Raw genomic sequence first — 18,199 nt, forward strand, 5'->3', positions numbered from 1 at the left:
ATTGTATATTCATAAATACAATAGAGAGCTCACATGAGCTTTGGGGAGGCCGGAGCACCCCAGCTCTCCAAGATCTGCGCCCTTGCCCCTTGACACGTACCCGGTGTAACTATAAAAATCAGCCTGATCATAATCTATTTATAGTTATCTCTATTCATTTCCAAACTAATTTCCTTATATGCGGTCAGAAAGTATCATTCCACTATTTCTTTCGAAGTTTCCTGTAAATATGATACTATTATAGAAACTAATAATAATATGCAATATCAGAAAATTTGATACAGAAAAGTGTTTTACATTATATATTATTTCAAATTTGTACATCTTTGTAAAGAGAATTTTGCATCAGTAACTGAAGCCCTAATATTTCGTTCGCTCTTGATAACGTGTGGAGGAATATCCCGCATGACTTGCAGTTAAGGGCATAGTTAGTTATCTGTCCCTTCTGTGAGGCCAAAATCTCCTTCTCGTGTTACAGTCTTCCCATCCACGCTCCCCGTTAGATCACAGCTGAGAATGGCCGTTGCTATGACAACCAAATAAGAAAATGTCTGAAGTGACCTGAACCCAGTATTATTCCCTCTCTCCCTCCCTCTATCTATCTATCTCTTTCTCTCTCTCTCTCTCTGTGTGTGTGTGTGTGTGTATGATAAAGAGAAAGAGAGCTGGTCGATAGTTTACACCAGATGTCACTTCTTACATAAACAGACGGACACTGTAATTCAAAATATTCGAACAAGTTGAAATCCGTGACACAGAAACCCGTCGTCTCTCAAGACGTTTCGTGTCCTGAGAAGATACTATATTGTGTTTCTGTCATTTTGCAATTTTTAAGGCTTTGTCTCCTTTACAATTAAAATAATTAAAGAGCAGAAAAATGTACCTAGAAAAAAACTTTTTAAACTGAAAAAAAATCAAGTGACTACTAGGAAAGAAAAAAGAGCCGAGTATGAGAGTTTGATTAGTTTAGTAGATCAGTCTACTTGTATGTAGAGTAGGAACCTGACACACTTAAAAAGTAAAAGAGAAACATTTTTAAAATCTCCCTTAAAGTGAGTGTAAAGAAACGCCAGCAGATAGCAACACCTTTCTTTTGATTTTTTAATTTCACACGCATGTTTTACGTTTTTTATACGTTTTCCGTAAAACATTATGCCAACTCTTTGGTTTATATATATATATATATATATATATATATATATATATATATATATATATATATATATATATATATATGTGTGTGTGTGTGTGTGTGTACCTTCTATTTTACAATATTTTCGATCATCTATGGCAGGGCTGGCCAAACCACAGTCGACCACCGCTGAGTATCAGGTAGATCATGAAAGTACGTAGGCCTCTCATCTTTTTTAAATTTATTTATTTATTTGTGTTTCAATTGAGATAAAGTGATATTGAATAAAATTAGTAAAACAAACTGTTTTAATGAAGAATGGAAACACATCACTTTTCCTTTGTTATGTCAAAGAGATCAAATGAGTGTTGTACAACGCTGGTGCTACACTTTTTTTTTTTTTAATACAATTTTAAAAGACTTTACTTTGCAAAAGAAGAAATATAACTCCGTCTTCCCTTCTAAAAGTGATTTAAGGGAAATGAATGTGCAGTGTCAGTTATCAATTGCACGCAGGTAGATTGAAAAAAAAAAAAAAAAAAAAAAACTGTGTTAGGTTGCCAAAGATTTTTCATACTCTGAAGTAGAGCACTGAATCAAAAAGTTGGCCACCCCCTGGTATATTGCATTTTATATTTACCTTGTTGGGGAAATACAATTTAAAAAGATTGTGAATCATAATGTACATAGTATAAACGAACGAAGTAACAGGAACGGGGATAAATTACAGGAAAAATGAGAAAATTGAACAGAAAAATGATATACAAAGAGAACGTGTACTTGGATATACAGTATACAGATACCTATCAATTTAAAGAAAGCATCTTATAAAAGCGCAAATTACCACATTAATATGGCGTTGGACCACCTTTCACCCTCAGAACAGTTTTTATGCGACGTGAAGTGGAGTCATAGAGCTCGTCACCATTCAGCGTGCAGTGCGTCACTCAGTTCTGTGATAGAAAAGGAGGCCGAAATCTGCGCGGATTTGTATCTTCAAAACGGATCACAAATGCTCAATTATGTTCAGGCCCGGGGATTGGGGGAGGGGCCAGGGAAAGCGATCAATTTTACTCCAATGTTCCTCAAACCACTCTCTAACAAATTCAGCTGTGTGAATAGCCACAATATCATCTTGGAATAATTATGCCGCCATTGCCCGGAAACAACATCTGGACCATAGGATGTACAGGGTCCCCCGAAATATCGTTATGTGGAAATCAGATAAAATGATAATATATATATTAAATTGATACAAGAAAGCGAAAGGGTTAATAGATGCAAATGCACAAAGTTTTTCTTTTCAATGATTTTTTTACCAATCTCTGGAAATATACCCACTCAAAGTATTTAGCATTTCATCTCTGCCAATCACCCTTTTAGGTCCAGGAAGTCATTATATCAAACTTTGTAAATTTTCATATTAAAAGAGTGTTACATTTTCAAAATGATTTATGTTGTGAGTTCAAAAGAATATTTTTGAATAAAATGAATGATCGATATACTATAATAGTCTCTTGCGTATGTATCACAAATATACTTTATTTTTGTTTTTACTTTAATTTTTATTTATATTTATGTCTACATTTATTTGTTGTAACCTTTGGTGAAAACTTCATCAAAAATATACACGATGAGAATAATTAGACGTACTCTGAAGGTCTATATTGTCTCTAGACATCTCTATAGAATAATTTTTCAGAAATTATACATTAAAAAAATGTTAAAGTTTGTGATAAGCTCCTTCACCTCAATTCAATCAAGTATGATCATTTTCCTCCAATCTAGAAGTAATTATTTACTCATTTCTGTAATCTTAAAATTCTTTCAATTACTAAATACCTTTGATATGTGATTTTGGGAACCCTTACTGGTTGTCGTTTAAATTTTTGTAATGTAATAAAGTCGATTTATAGAAATGAAGTTATTGTTTTAATGTGAAATCTTTTAAAACTCAAATCAAATTTATTTTCAATGTATAATTAGCGTCTTCTTCATGTAACGTAAGAGGAAGTATTATTTATCTTTACTATTTTTTTTTAAGTTAAAATGACACAGAAATGTGATTTTATGTCTGAAAGAATAATTGATTTTGGTATAATTGAATGAGTTTCAAAAATGCAAAAGATAATTGTGAAAAACATGTTAACACCTATGATATCGATGATTCAAGTTAATATTAAATATGATCTTTTGGATTGTAAATTAATATTCTTACTAAAATACAATAAACTACATGCAGACACAATCATGAAATTAACGAAAAAATATGTACGGAGTTCTTTAAGATCTCAGTATTTCTAACAAGAAAATCGCAAAGTACGTTTAAATAATTTCAGACCACATTGCTTTATTTTTTATCTCGTTACTTATAAGGCATAAGCGCCTGTGTTCAGTGCGCAAAGATGGAAAAAAGATAAAGATCATTTAGAAAGAAGAATGAGAAAACTCAGCACAAACTCTTAAAAAGTAAAGAAAGAAAAGGGAAGCAAAATCAAACGAAACAATTTTGTTGATCCGAAATGTTACAGTTACGGTCATAAAAAGTGGGACTGCCTTCCAGAGACTAAGTCCGAAAAATTGAGCTTAGATCCTTACGAATTTCCTTTAGGTCTGGCTCTTTTTTCCCTGCATTTTGCCACAGTCAGGGGTAAAAATTGGCGGGATGGAAACGATGATATTGCAGTACATATAAGAAACAAAGTAGCTACAATAGAAGAAGTTGCGGTAATTTTAAGTCATAAATGTGATACATTATTTATATTTTATATCTAGAACGATTAAATAAGCGATGGAAGTAGAGAAAATATCGTAACTACAATAATTAACCTTCTGCTTCACACGACTTGCTAATTGTTTCACTGCCAGTTCAAGTGTCCCCAAAATACCTTTGTCTGGTTATTTTCCTTGGAGCCAAAAATAAGAAGCAATTTATGAAAATCCAATTATTGTAATAGTTTATCATCAATCGTACTACCTAGGTAGTTTATCAGATTTGAAAAGTCATTACATTCTCCTGAGTTATCTACTAATTATAGTACACTCTCTATAAACCAGTCGTGCGCTATTCCGGTTTACCCAGTAATCTGGTATTTTATGATGTACTCTTGTTGGGTGCGGAGGACCATGATGTCACTAGATGAGAGAATACTTGCCAGATTATCAAGAGTATACAATCTTAATGTACCTTTCTATAATCCAGCACAACCTAGTCTGATACTCACCGGATTAGTGAGGTGTATTGTATGTTAAGAGAATGATTTCTCCCAAATTGTATAATAGACCTACAATATAATAATAAAGTACAACGTATAGGATCCCAGAAGTTTAGAACCATACCAAGATAGCATTTTGTTTTAACTCTTTTCCCAGGAATACATCTTTTGATTGTTTTTATTCTCTTTATTTCAGTGGGAGTAGCAAAAAGTTCAAAATTAAGAATCCTGCCTTCACAAACTGTACATTCACGAGCTGTTGGTGATCAAGTTGTCCTAACCTGCCAGGCAAACGAGGGTGAAGACAGCTCGCTATTTACCGATGTGGAATGGTATGATCCAGAGGGCCGAGTAGTGCAGAGTGACAGGTAGGCAAAGAAAGAAAAAAATGCATATCTGAAATTACAAACACACATGCACACACATTATATACATGCGTAAGAAAACTAAAATTGTGGCAAACATGTTCACTCATGCTCGTATTGTGACTCGGCAACATGATTATTTGAATATAAAACTAAAAACTACATATAGTTGTTTATACTTCGCTCATGCAGTATTATTTCCGTATTTTCAGAAAAAAATTGTATATTTTCGTTGTTCAAAATGTTCATGTACTCTGACAATATAGCATCTGAATGATGCCACTGTTCGCATTGAATAAGCTAAAAGTTGTTCTGAGAATTAATATTTCAGTGAATTTCAACCTTTTTTGAGTTACAGTTTAAGTAATCGTAGTTTTCAGGCCAGTACATGATACAGAGATTTACATTTCTATTATTTGAATCCATTTTTGGTTAGGAAACAAAAAAGGAAAAGAGACAAAATAGTATATTAATGGTTTATATATATATATATATATATATATATATATATATATATATATATATATATATATATATATATATATATATATATATATATATATATATATATACCACTTGACTTTGTATTAACAATATTAACAATATCATAACTGAAAATATATAACAAAATCTAAATTAATTCAGCGGTCTCAATAAATTTTAAAAATTCAGCTAAAGCTGTCAAAATACTGTTTTGAACAAAAGTAATTATCAATCTAAGTTTATGGAAGAAAAACATCCCATATTCTCGTGTCAGTTCGAAAAACATCCCATATTTTGCAATAAATATTTATCATATTGGCTATATAGCTTTAATTCTAACTTTTTTCAGAAAAAAAAAAATAAAAAAATAAATTCAATAAAAGCAACAAGTTTTGAATATGAATGTACGCTTCAGGATGTATTAGCAAAATGCTTAGTTTGAAGCACCTCATTTGGTGATTGTGAGTACTACAGTTCGATGATGTAATCATATGTTGACATAATGACAGGTTATGATTGTTAGTTCCTATTACATCATCATATAATTATGCAGTATGTGTATCAATACCCTTGTCGATTTTTTAAAAGTAAAATGCTCCAGTGTTTTTTTTTTAAAATATATAATAATTGCTTGCTATATAAAATCTTAAGACTGATCCTGGTATAAATATATTCCAATCAGATATATAAAAATTTCCAAATTATATATATGCGTATACATTCTTGCACGTTTATTATATGTAAAAGTAAATCCAAACTTGATAGTAAATATTGAATGTTGTATATTTTTAAGATGTATACGATTGCTATTATGAAAATAAATATATATATAGCTTACTCGACAATTTAAAAACTTCAATAAGTTAAACAACTCTCTCCTATGGAAAGTTTTCTTCTATTTTTCTACGATGTTGTTGCAAGAATGGCAACTTCTGCAGCTCGTATTATATTTAAGTTCTGTTTTAATAAATAAATATATAAATAAAAATTCTATTTCTTAAATCATGCAAGGTCTTCATACTGCATGTACTACTTTCTTTCTATGAGAAATTATAAAGTTCATGATTATATTGTATCACAGAAGCTTGTGCACAGCAAGTCATTGTGTTAGCAGTGAAATATTCAGTGACATTTAGAATGTGAATTTAAGTCAAAATTGATACACTGTTATATTGTGTTGAAGAATCTAGCAATCTATATAACATCACACACCAGGTGCAACAGGAAGTGAAAACAAACCTCCAAATATATATTAAACTGATAAGGATGTATGGCTTAATGCTTACAGTATCTTGTGAATGTGTGGTTGTTTCTTCTTGCTGTCTGTCTGGCCTTTAGCTTTAGACTTTTAATTTCAAACTTTTAACTGGCTACGTAATGAACATTATGTAGTAATATTAATGAGTGACACAAACTCTGCTCTAGATGAAATAAAATGTATTTTAGGCGACTTGTGAGGGAAGTCATATCGGTTAAAAGTAGTGTTATCGCTTCAAATTATGGGAAGAAAAGTAATTAATCTTCTTATTCTTGCAAACAACAATTTGAACATTAAGTATCTTTTCTCCCTTTAGTTTGAAGAGGTAAAACTATATTTTTACCGGTGTGACTTCCCTCACGAGCCGCGCCTGTTTAAATAGGTGTTCCATGAATCATTAGTAGCTAAAATTATGTCATGTTTCTTAAGAAGAAAGTATAGTACATTACATTCGGTAGTAAGCATGCTGCAGTTCTCTTGAGTTATAAGATCAATATGGCATTGTTCAGTAACAATTCTGCATGGCCAGCGACCTCTAGATGACGTCTCGATTAGAATGGTGATGATCGCATGTATTGAAAAGAAGAATATGTTGCAATCTTATAAACCTGATAAAACTTTAGGGAAATTAAGATGATAATGCACGACTGAAGAGAGGAAGCAAATAATTGGTGAGAATGATGACAACTCAGAAGATTTTATATTTTATTTTTCTTCTCAGCGACCAACCCTACGGTGCATCTTTAGTATTGCAGTCACTGAATGGAAGGGGGCCAAGTACTTATGCTGGATTTGTGCCAGAAAGCTTTAACAACAGGATTAGAAGGAAAAGGTTGGTTTGCCTGCTATGTGTCGTAACATAGGGTAGCAGGAATGCCCTACCTACCTTCCTTCCCCTTCTGTGTTAATTGTTGGGTTGCGTAAACGTTGCCCACAAACATAAAATGCACGTGCATGCATGGTTTACATATATATACAAGTCAATTAGTTTAGTTTAGTTTTTTTTCTTTCAGAAGTCAGTGTACAACATACTGTACGAAGATAATTTAACCCTGGCAAGTCTTGGGTTCTTAACTATGCTTATTTTTATCATTTAATGTAAATTATGTGTTTGTCTTTTACAGCTGACAAGATAATTTATTATTTAGTAAATTCGTCATTATCGATTTGACTTTCATTTTGGAAGACTTTAATTTTTTTTTTTAAAAAAAAAGTTGTTTACGAGGTGCATTTGGGAAAATTTTAAGTAATTCTTATTACTGTTGAAAGTAACCATTGGACACCAATGTTCTCTTTGCAGCATTCTTCTCCTACTTATCTTCCAGGACAATAAGAGATTCCATAAATCTGATTTTCTTACTTTTATTTGATCATTGCACTTTCTCACCTAACCTTCCGATTAATCTTGTAACCTTTTTTTTTATTTTCCGATTCTTTAAACTCCCTTGCATAATCTCATACTTAACAATTTTTAACTACAAGATCCTTTTGTGTTTAAATATGTGTTAGTGTAGTAAATACTGCATACTTGATGTTCACTGTTTTCGTTGTGTAAATAAAGTCTAGCACTCAATATTATGAATGTAAATTGACATTCAGGATAATCTACTCCGTTTATATTTGCTATGTGATCTGCGCCGCTTAATTTATTTATGGAATATTTTCCTCAAATGTTCCGTTCAATAGCAGTAAACTTGTGCAGAGTAGGTTTAGCATTCCGCATCTTTTCTCAAGCATTTGAATATTATTTTAGATCTCCCTGTATTCTACTGTTATTTCTGTTATTAATATCACGAATAGTACACATTAATATTTGATTAGCTTTTCTGAAAGGCGAAAAATAATAATCAAACTAGTGGCAGCACTTGAGGAAAGTTACATGATAAGTTTATCGGTACAAGGTGAGAGAAAAAGCTTACATAATGCCCTAGTTCAGGTATACAAGTAGTAAGATTTTAAGTAAGTTCCCTTCTCTTAGCTTGTAGCAAAATAATAATAATAATAATAATAATAATAATAATAATAATAATAATAATAATAATAATAATAATAATAATAATAATAATAATAATAATAATTACTGATGTTACTTCCCGCAAGAGCCTGCACTGAATCAAATATTAATGTGATCTTTCTAATAATTCATACAATCTAACTTTTATTTCTTTTCAACTCATTAAACGCTGAAATCTACAAAGCTTTTTGAATTCATATCATCTTTCTTGTTTATGTTAACACGAAACAACACAAATAATCATTCAAATTAACTCAAACTACTGGGATTCTTTCCGTTTGAATCACTCAAGATTCCGTGTTTCATGTACTAAGTATATAACAATTGTTTTGTATATTTGGCATAGTAATAAGAGTGGCAAACAGCAAAGCAAGCATACAGTACTAATATGAGAGTTATAAATGCACATACCTTATGATCTGGAAGCCCAGATCACTTAACACTCCTTTGATAGATAACTAACTAAATGGCCAGGGAAGTGATTCTTATCAAAAAGATAGTGAACACTTAAACCATGTTTTAAGTTGCACTAAATTCTCTCTGTCTATTTCTTGTTTAACAAATTAAAATATCTTAAAATATTTTTATTTTGAAAGATACTAAAATGATCATGTTATATTTCATCACTCCAGATTTCTTTATAAACTTCAAATAAATGTGTAAAAATAAATACTGAAAATAAATAAATAAATAAATTAATTAATTAATAAAACTAAAATACTAAAAGATATTTTCCCTGTATACGTATAGCATAAAGAAACAATGTTGGATTGACTGTTTCCCTTTAATACTATAATTTTAGTTGTCAGTTAATTGCTAAAAATAATGAAACATCTGTTCTGTTAATATTAAACACTATGCTAATAAAAACAACCTATTATAATCTTGCTTTGTCTATGTAAGCCTAACGGGCATAATCGTGGGACGTTAAACTCAATTTAATTTTAATTTTAACTTATCTTGCTGTATGTCTTTCTCTCTCGATATATATTTTTTCGGGTGTTCTAAAATTGGCGCCCACGGACCCCAGACCACTATTCTACAGGCCAAAATAAAGCGAAAATGTTATATGATGTTTTGCCCTCCGGGGCCTCCTTCAGCCGCTATGGAGAATAAAAATTTCACAATGTGACAATGTCGAAGATTCGCTTGGAGCCATTAGCATTACTCTACGAATACAACAAGCAGTTGAATTGATTGCTATAGTAAAAAATTATGCTAGTGCCAATCAATATCGATTTTAGCTGCCATTTGGAAAGAATGGATATAACTATTTGATTGATAGATTGATAGATCTAATCTATGGTTCTTTATGTGCGACGTTGTCACATAGTGCAATTTGTCTCTCCAGATAACTCGAAAGTGTACATATGTGTATATATATATATCTATATATCTATATCTATATATATATATATATCTATATATCTATATCTATATATATATATATATATATATATATATATATATATATATATATATCTTTATTTTGACTTGTAGAATAATGCTCTGTGATCCGTGGGCGCTATTTTTAGATATATAGCTGTTCAATCATTCGGTATCACATTATGAAATTAATAAATTTTCCAAATAAGAACAAACTTACCAGGACAAAATAGTTATTGTAATTTTTTTCCTGCATTATCTTATATCATTAATAAACTTATTGTAAAATATTTCATTGAAAAGTTCCCTAGAAATAATGTATTGCTTGCGTTTCTCAGTTTAAATCTTTTAAAAAACCAAATATTTACTCAGCTGATCCTTGGGATATTATCTTTGTCATAATGTATTGCATTGTCTTCGAGAACGGTCTCATAATGTGATATTGCATTGTCAGTGATGAAAAAAAAAAAAAAAAAAAAAACATAGCTTCACTAGCTTCAGATTCACTCCTACAGAATGTAATATATCTCTTGTAAAGTTAAGCAGACAATTTCTAGTTTGTGATTTGTTTTACAATCTGAAAATTTATATATATATATATATATATATATATATATATATATATATATATATATATATAAGCGAATTAAGTAATATGAATATGAATAACATTGGAATGTTACCCTAAAGTCAAATATCTGTACCTCTATAAAGACTGTACATTATTTATGAAACACACTAACTTCCGCTATAAGCCTCCAACTAAACAGAAGTTTCAAAAACATTGCCGTGGAAATTTCACTACCGTAATGTTCATTTTTCATTACTGTGAATGTCTCTTTCTCTCTGTATTATGTAATTTGTATCACACAAAAAGCTGTGTTTCTAACAGATCCTTTGAAATATTCATATAAATCCACTGCATTCTCCACGTCAAACGTAAAGTTCTGCCTTCAGTGTTGCATACTCAAAATCCTGGCAAACTTTAGTTTACTTCTCGTAGTAATTCGCCCTTTGTTTATTTCTTGAAGCAGTTACAGTTATTAATATTATTATTTTTTTTAAAAAAATAGATATTTCGAGGCAAAAATTAATACTTTTACTGCTGGGAAATTACTGATCCTTTTATTCGGGAACAGTAAAATGAAAACAATTTCAACTACAGAGAAACTCAAGTTATCCGAAATAAAGAGTTCTCCGCACAATTAAGAAATGCGGATAATTAAAGGACTCATCAACAAATTATGTCGCGAATTAAAAAAGTCCTCTAAGATCGCTTTTGTTTAATAATGTATGGAGATCTAATGTATATTATAAATTACAATACAATAATGCGTACATACGTTTAGAGGTATTAGTTGAACGTACTTATTTTAAATAGGAATTTTAAGGAAATTATACTTTTACGAACGAGTACATGCAGATCACATTTCAACAAGATTTTTAATTTTTTTTTTTAATCCTAATGTCAATATCAATAGTTCGGATACTGTAGCTCACTGTAGTTCATTGGAACGTACTGAAGATAATCAGTGAAGTTTGGCAGTTATGATACATAGTAAGCTTGCAGGTCACATTATTTGCCAGATCAGATGTTTCCTCTAAATACAGGAACAAGATCGTCCGAATATTTATTACTAACTAGAATTAGAAAATCTTTAAAAACTTTATTCCTCACGAAATCGAGTAATATTCTAGTTTTATATCAAGGAAATGTGTATAATTATAACACTTGACACTTGTACCTAATATATACATAATTTTTCTAAGGTACCTCGATTTCCAACTTGTTTTTTATGATTTTCCTGAACACCCACAGCATCGTGTCATATTTACATGATTTTTTATTAATAATAACATAAATTGTAATAACATGGGAGTGTAAGTTTCTATGAAGTAATGATTACGTGGTACTGAGTATTGTTGCTGCCGCTGGAGGCGTTGACTGGTACAGCCTGTCTCAAAACTGATTTTCATTAATTGTTAAATGATCCATAATTTTGAAATTCTAAAATTTCTCGACACATCTTATGGTATTGTGTGACACACTATTGTGTTGTGTTACACAGGTTGGATTCCACATCTGTAAGGTAACGAGAAAAAGAAAATAAATTAATTAACCAAATACATCAGCCAATTACAACTGTATTATGACAGGACAATCTTATATCAAGGAAGTTAAATATGGAAATACGTTTAGATAACTGTAACTAAGCATTTAGATTTCTTATTTTGTTTTAAAGTTCGTTTTTAAGACCGATGCTATATAAAGCATTAAGCAGTAATATGACATGGAATTCGAAAACATATTTCATCTAGAATCGAACCCATGTCGACGTACACAAAAATCATGCTTGCTAGAGTAGATATTCGTCTGTCCGAAAGCTCAAAAACTTAAAAGTGTTATTCAAGTTTATCAGTTTTTTTGCATCGATTTCATATAAGACGTTCGTAGAATAGGCTGACCAAATGTTCCGTTTTTAACAAGATTGTTCCCTTTTTCAGAAAGACGTCCAGTATCCCGAGAAAAATGCAAACGGGACTCAAAATGTCTTTAAAAAAAAGAAAAGACGTCCCGTTTTTAGCTCGTTGTTACTTAATATAATCACAAAGTATCGTTTGAAATTATTTCTTGTAATGACTCTACAATTTTTTAAAGGGAAGATCAACTCTTCTACATGAAGTTCAATCATCAAAAAATATAACATTCAAGTGATAATCGATACCCCTAACCGTGGAAGATAATGCAATTTTTTTTAAAAAAAAATATAGATAATTCTTCTTCACTGGCATGAACAAATACATACCATTAACTATACCTAGGTAAACTGCCAAATTATGCCAGTTTGACGAGTGCCTCGTTCTTTATATTATCTAAATCTGGCCACCTCATCCTAGAGTTCCGCACAGATTAGTAACCATATGATTTCCCACCAAGTATCAAATTCGGAACTATGTGAACTCGTGTAACTATATGTGAACACAACAAATTTTAAAGTGTGATAATAATGCAGTTCGCAAATTTTAAAAACATAGTAGCCACATGAACATAAATTAAGGAACATAATTGACTTATGAGAAGCTTCATACAAGAACAAAAATAAGCGTCATACTTACATTATTCTTTCGTCATATTTCTTAAAAGGTGTACCGAATGTAGTGGATGAAATTATTCGAAATATTTTCTCACTGCGTATTGGTAAATTATAATTTTATACAAACTACCATTCTGTGATTGGTTGTGTGTGCCATATAGGTAAAGTTGTTATGAACAATGCCATATTGTCTAGTCAGAATATATAGGATACTGTCTGACATTTCTTTACTTTTTTTGCTGATGCTACAAGTGAAGATAGGGCAAACAGAGGAAGGAAACGAAGGTAAATTTCTAAAAAGTAATGGTAAACGTTTAAACTTACACAATCCGTAGAATATAGATAGAAACTAGTCTGCTTAGGACTCAGAATAGTTTATATATACATATATATATGTTTGTGTGTGATGCAGGAGTTAGATATGTGCATGGTATACGCATTAGCTGCAGCAATTGGTGTCTCTTTTTTATACTGCAATTATAAAACATATTTACTATAATTCTGAATTAATTGGGCCATTGTTGCGTTATTTATATTACTATTATGGTTTAAAGTGTTATTTTTGTAAATAGTTTGCTCATGTTATTGTACTTTTTCTTTCTTTTGCAGAAGAAAATGCATTTTATTATAGTTACGTGTACTAATACTTGCTATTATGTTATTGCTATTTTTTTCTCCAAATACATAAATAATGTTATTTTACAGGACTTTTTCGGTAGAAAAATAGTAAAACCAACTTATACAGAAATTGGTTGAGATACTGTCAAGTCGCACATATGATGTTCTAAATATGTCAATATATTGAAAACAGTTTTATTAATAAGGCTATTTTGCTATGTAATATTAAATGTAGGAAATACATTTCATCCATTCTCTCGTTAATTCGCGTAAAAAAAAAAAAAGCTAATTTAGGGAGTTTTTTTTTTCTTTTAAGCTGCATTATTTTTATCATCAGAAAATTGTTCTTGCATTTCAGTGAATCACGAATACAAATCAATTATCCATAAAAAATACTTCGGTTCCATAAGAATTTATATAAAATGTATGAAAAGAAAAAGGTATTTAATTTTTGTTTATTAGTTTGTAATTCTGGAGAGAGATTATGACTTTCTAGTATGACTGTGTAATGGTTAAGTGCAAACTCGGCTCGAAGAACTTTCCTGTAAAATTGAGTGTTGAGGTGTTTTTTTTTTTTTTTTTAATTTAAAGAAATACTTTCCGAACAACAAGTTCTGTGAACGATTGAAAATGGAGTTAATCTGAACAAAAGCTAATTGGAGTTCAAGTTCAGTACTAGGGGAAAATGTTGAGTGGAAAAATAATTTATGTAATACATTCACGTATATTGCAAGCGTTTTACAAATTTAATCAACAACATTTTCTTTATAAGTATGTTTCCATGTTAATTCAAGTGAACCAGAAATTGAATTTCACATGTTTGAACAGTGGAAGTCATTGAACTCTAATAGGAGGTCTATGTCCATAGAACTATACTATACTATACAGCCGCGGATCCAGGATATGATCAAGGGAGTGGCTAAACCCTAGTTTGCCGCTTTATACAGTGTAACTAAAGTAGGATTGATGCCTATTTTATCCAGTGTATGCCTGAGCTTCAGGGGGGGCTATAGCTCCTATAGCCCTCCCCTTGGATCCGTGCCTGACACTGTAATGAATTTACTCGAGTTTGGCAGGAAATTTCTTAGAAACTTTGAACATTAGCAATTTGAGTAGTTGAAATCCATTGAACCACGTGGTGGTGACTGACAGCATCGAAGTTAATTGTCTCTATGTTACTTAATCGGCTCTGTGTCTCAAATATTGTATTCACATTTAAAAACTTTTGATGTAATGCAGTACACTAATTATCCATGTGAATAGTACTTTCCGAAGTATTTACTTAATTATATTTCCATAGGCAAGTAAATAGACAGGTAAATGCTTTTAACTCAGCAATATGTAAAAGTCGAGAAAACTCTATGTTATACGAAAGTCTAAATCCCAAATCAATATTTTTTTCTTATATTCATCTCTGGATTGTAAGTACTGTACTTTTTGTAGCTAATGGTTGACCTTCACGAATAACAAGTAAATTAAAATGTATAATCAAATAATAATTTGTTGAACAATAGGAGAAAGATTGAATTTCTCGAAACTATTAGAGGTGAGGTATCAAGCACAATATAGCAACGTTGATGACATACTGAATTAAATTTGCATTTATTTTTCGAATAAAAATCTTTAAGCAAAAAGTGTTTGTTTACTGTCTAACCTTTAAAAAAATCTGGCATATCAAAAATCATAACTTTCAGAAAAAAATTATGATTAGTATATCACTTTTATTAGTTGTGAGATTGTATTTTTTTTTAAATTGACAATATCTCAATCTGATCATTTTCTCTATTATGCTTGTTAGAAATAGTTAAATGATTATTAATGTTTATTTCTCTTTGATGTGGCATGAGCTGCGTTGCGTACTTACTTGGTGTGTGATGACACTAACTTCCAATGATTACTCTGGAAGCGAAAAGATCAAACGAGATCTTCAAATCCCAAAAACTAATACTTGGGGAGCAATTAAGAATACGAATACCTATCTTCGACAACATACAAACAGATATCGTAGTTTTGTTCCTACATCACACCTGTTGCATGTAATTATTTTGATTTTTTTGTTATATAATTTGTATATAATACATTCATTATTGAAAACTTTGTTTGTCTTTATGTGTTCCAGGTATTTATCATACTGAAGTTAAACTTTATGTTAAGCATGATTTTGGTTACATAATTAGATACATGTAATTCTTCCGATACAGATCAAATTGTTTACTTGGTGTTTATTAATTGTCATAAGTTGTGTCCTCATTCATTATTTTCAGAGTATAGTGATGCAGTTTTAACTTAGCAAATCCATTGTAACAAGGCACTGTTTCAATATTCTTCAAAGTGAACTATATAAGAATATACAATGAAAGATTTGTATAACTTTTCATGAAGCTGTAAATATTAGAGAAGCTATGTTTCATTGCCTAAGATTCTAATTTTTTGTTATCATATAACTTGACGATTTACAATCAAAAGTTCGAAACGCTGTAATTTTTATATATTTCAGTGGGGAAAAAAAAACTTCATAAATGTTATTTGAAAAGTCCAAACTATTCAAATATCTGGATATTCACTAAGATAACCAGAGTTACATTATTCATAATTTATATAGAAAATTTACACGCAAGTTCGAATTACAACATTACCTTCCTTACATTTAAAATTTTAAATTACATTCAAGTTGGCGGCTTATTACGCAGGGGAAAGTTCATTTTAGTACAACCTAAATGTTATATGTTTTGTCTTAGTGTGGTTAATCTAACGTTAACCATCAGAAAGGTATTTGATCATACTTGACTTTTGAATCACCAGCCTGTGTATTAGTAATAATATTAATAATAATATATTAAGTATATACTGTAATTGCGAAAAAAAAAAATCAGCAAGCATTTTTGTATGTTCTGCGGAATATTTTCTAGTATATAATTCTTAACTGTTTGATACTGATAAGGTAAAATATTTTTCAGTGTTATGCATAAAATAAGATTTAGATGCAGTGCCTTTCATAAATACGCTTTTCAATGTTCATTTTGATGAGCATTTATTGTTCTGCAGATAATACAAATGGTAAAGTAATTTATTATTATTATTATTATTATTATTATTATTATTATTATTATTATTATTATTATTATTATTATTATTATTATGAATGTATAAGTGGCGAAAGTTCACTGATTGAGCGGATGTATAGTTTTTATAAGGTGATTCATTAAAAGTGGTATTTTTTTATTTCTTTTAATGTAGATATGTAAGTCCAAGAATTTACAAAGAGACAGTGCCTGGACCCACGCCATTCTATATGCTTTTCATAAAGGAACTGAAAGAAGAGGATGCAGGCAATTACACGTGTAAAGCAACTTATGCTGGAACAACTACCGAAAGCAGTAGTATTGTTGTTGATCCATATAGTAAGTATAATTTGTACATTTTTTTGTAAACGTTCTTACTTGTTTGTAAATAATAATGTCTGGGTTTTGTGCAGGTGATAGATTCATGGAACTGAAAGAGATCAGTGGGCAGTGGAAGATTAGATTTTCTATCTATTAATTCAAGTAATGTAATTAGATAATATTGAAGTCATTCTTGGTCTTGTATAGATATCCCGCACCTGATCTTCCATATCGGTTCTCTCTTCAATTTTTTTCTTTTAGTGTTGTGTTAGTCCATTTTAAATGGCAAACGAAAGGGCAGTCATTGCATTTAAATCGAAACCAAAGTGCATCGGTTTCGTTTGCTTCTCTTATAACAGTTTAATAATTTCTCTCTTTTGTCCATGATACCGAAGTGTCCTTCTCCAGTGCCGTGGCTTGAACGTCTTCAGTTTCTACGTCTTTTTCACATGTTCCATCCAAAGTTATTGCTAGCCAAATATTAAAAACTTATTTTTCCAATTGGTAATTTAATATGAAACGTCCAGTTTGGAAGGACCATTACATTCATTATATTTTCTCTAACGTCAAATAGGCAGTCAAATTATGTGCTGCTACCATCAATACTTCGTTGCCAGCATAAGAATAGCTTCATTATGCGAACAATGAAGAAGTCGGGTGATCATCTGGCGATGAACTCGCCAAATGAGTTTTCTACAGTTTGTTGTGAGTTTAGGATTTTCACTTATGAGAGGTAGTGGCGCAAGATCAATGGAATACGATGGAAGACAGGGAAGTACAGTTCCTATAATTTTAGCAGCCATTTAGTGGGCGACATATAGGTGAACGTTGCTCTGAAGACGACCGTCCTGTCTCGATTGAACAATCTCAGATGCTTCCTTGCAGAGCTCCCTCATGCCCATGTGGATACTGTACGCGCCTTTGGCGTGGGAGACCCGGCTTCGGTTCTTGGCGGGAGCTCATGTAGTTCGGAACCCACGTTAAGCTAGTAGGTTCACGTCTCATATAGTCTCGGTACTAAACGGGATGCTAAACTCAAATTCAGTCGAGCTGCTTCTTCGCAAATATTCTCATCTTTCGTTTAATTATTTGTAGTAGACATCCCTTGTAATCGATTGATCGGGTTTCATTAAGTCGTAGGTATAATGCCAGTACTGGTTTTCGACACCAGTTTAGACTGTCTTTGGGTAGTTCACCTTAACCCAATTATTGTACCGAAGCTTGCAATTATTTAGAAAGTATTCATACGC

General features: G+C 31.1%; 1 protein-coding gene across 2 annotated transcripts in view; it reads left to right on the forward strand.

Moving 5' to 3' along the window:
- Fas2 (neural cell adhesion molecule fasciclin 2) overlaps nucleotides 1-18,199 on the forward strand; it is an 858,867-nt gene that overhangs the window by 749,077 nt on the left and 91,591 nt on the right. Inside the window, exons 4-7 of one of the 2 annotated variants that reach the window (XM_081772029.1) lie at nucleotides 4,544-4,715; nucleotides 7,175-7,285; nucleotides 13,201-13,233; nucleotides 16,804-16,967. In XM_081772029.1, coding sequence (XP_081628155.1) covers nucleotides 4,544-4,715; nucleotides 7,175-7,285; nucleotides 13,201-13,233; nucleotides 16,804-16,967 — 480 coding nt within the window. The remainder of the gene's footprint in view (nucleotides 1-4,543; nucleotides 4,716-7,174; nucleotides 7,286-13,200; nucleotides 13,234-16,803; nucleotides 16,968-18,199) is intronic. The other variant, XM_081772030.1, reaches the window with a different exon arrangement.

Source organism: Thermobia domestica, chromosome 9 (assembly GCF_964235325.1).
Source record: "Thermobia domestica chromosome 9, izTheDome1.hap1.1, whole genome shotgun sequence".
NCBI classification, from domain to species: domain Eukaryota; kingdom Metazoa; phylum Arthropoda; class Insecta; order Zygentoma; family Lepismatidae; genus Thermobia; species Thermobia domestica.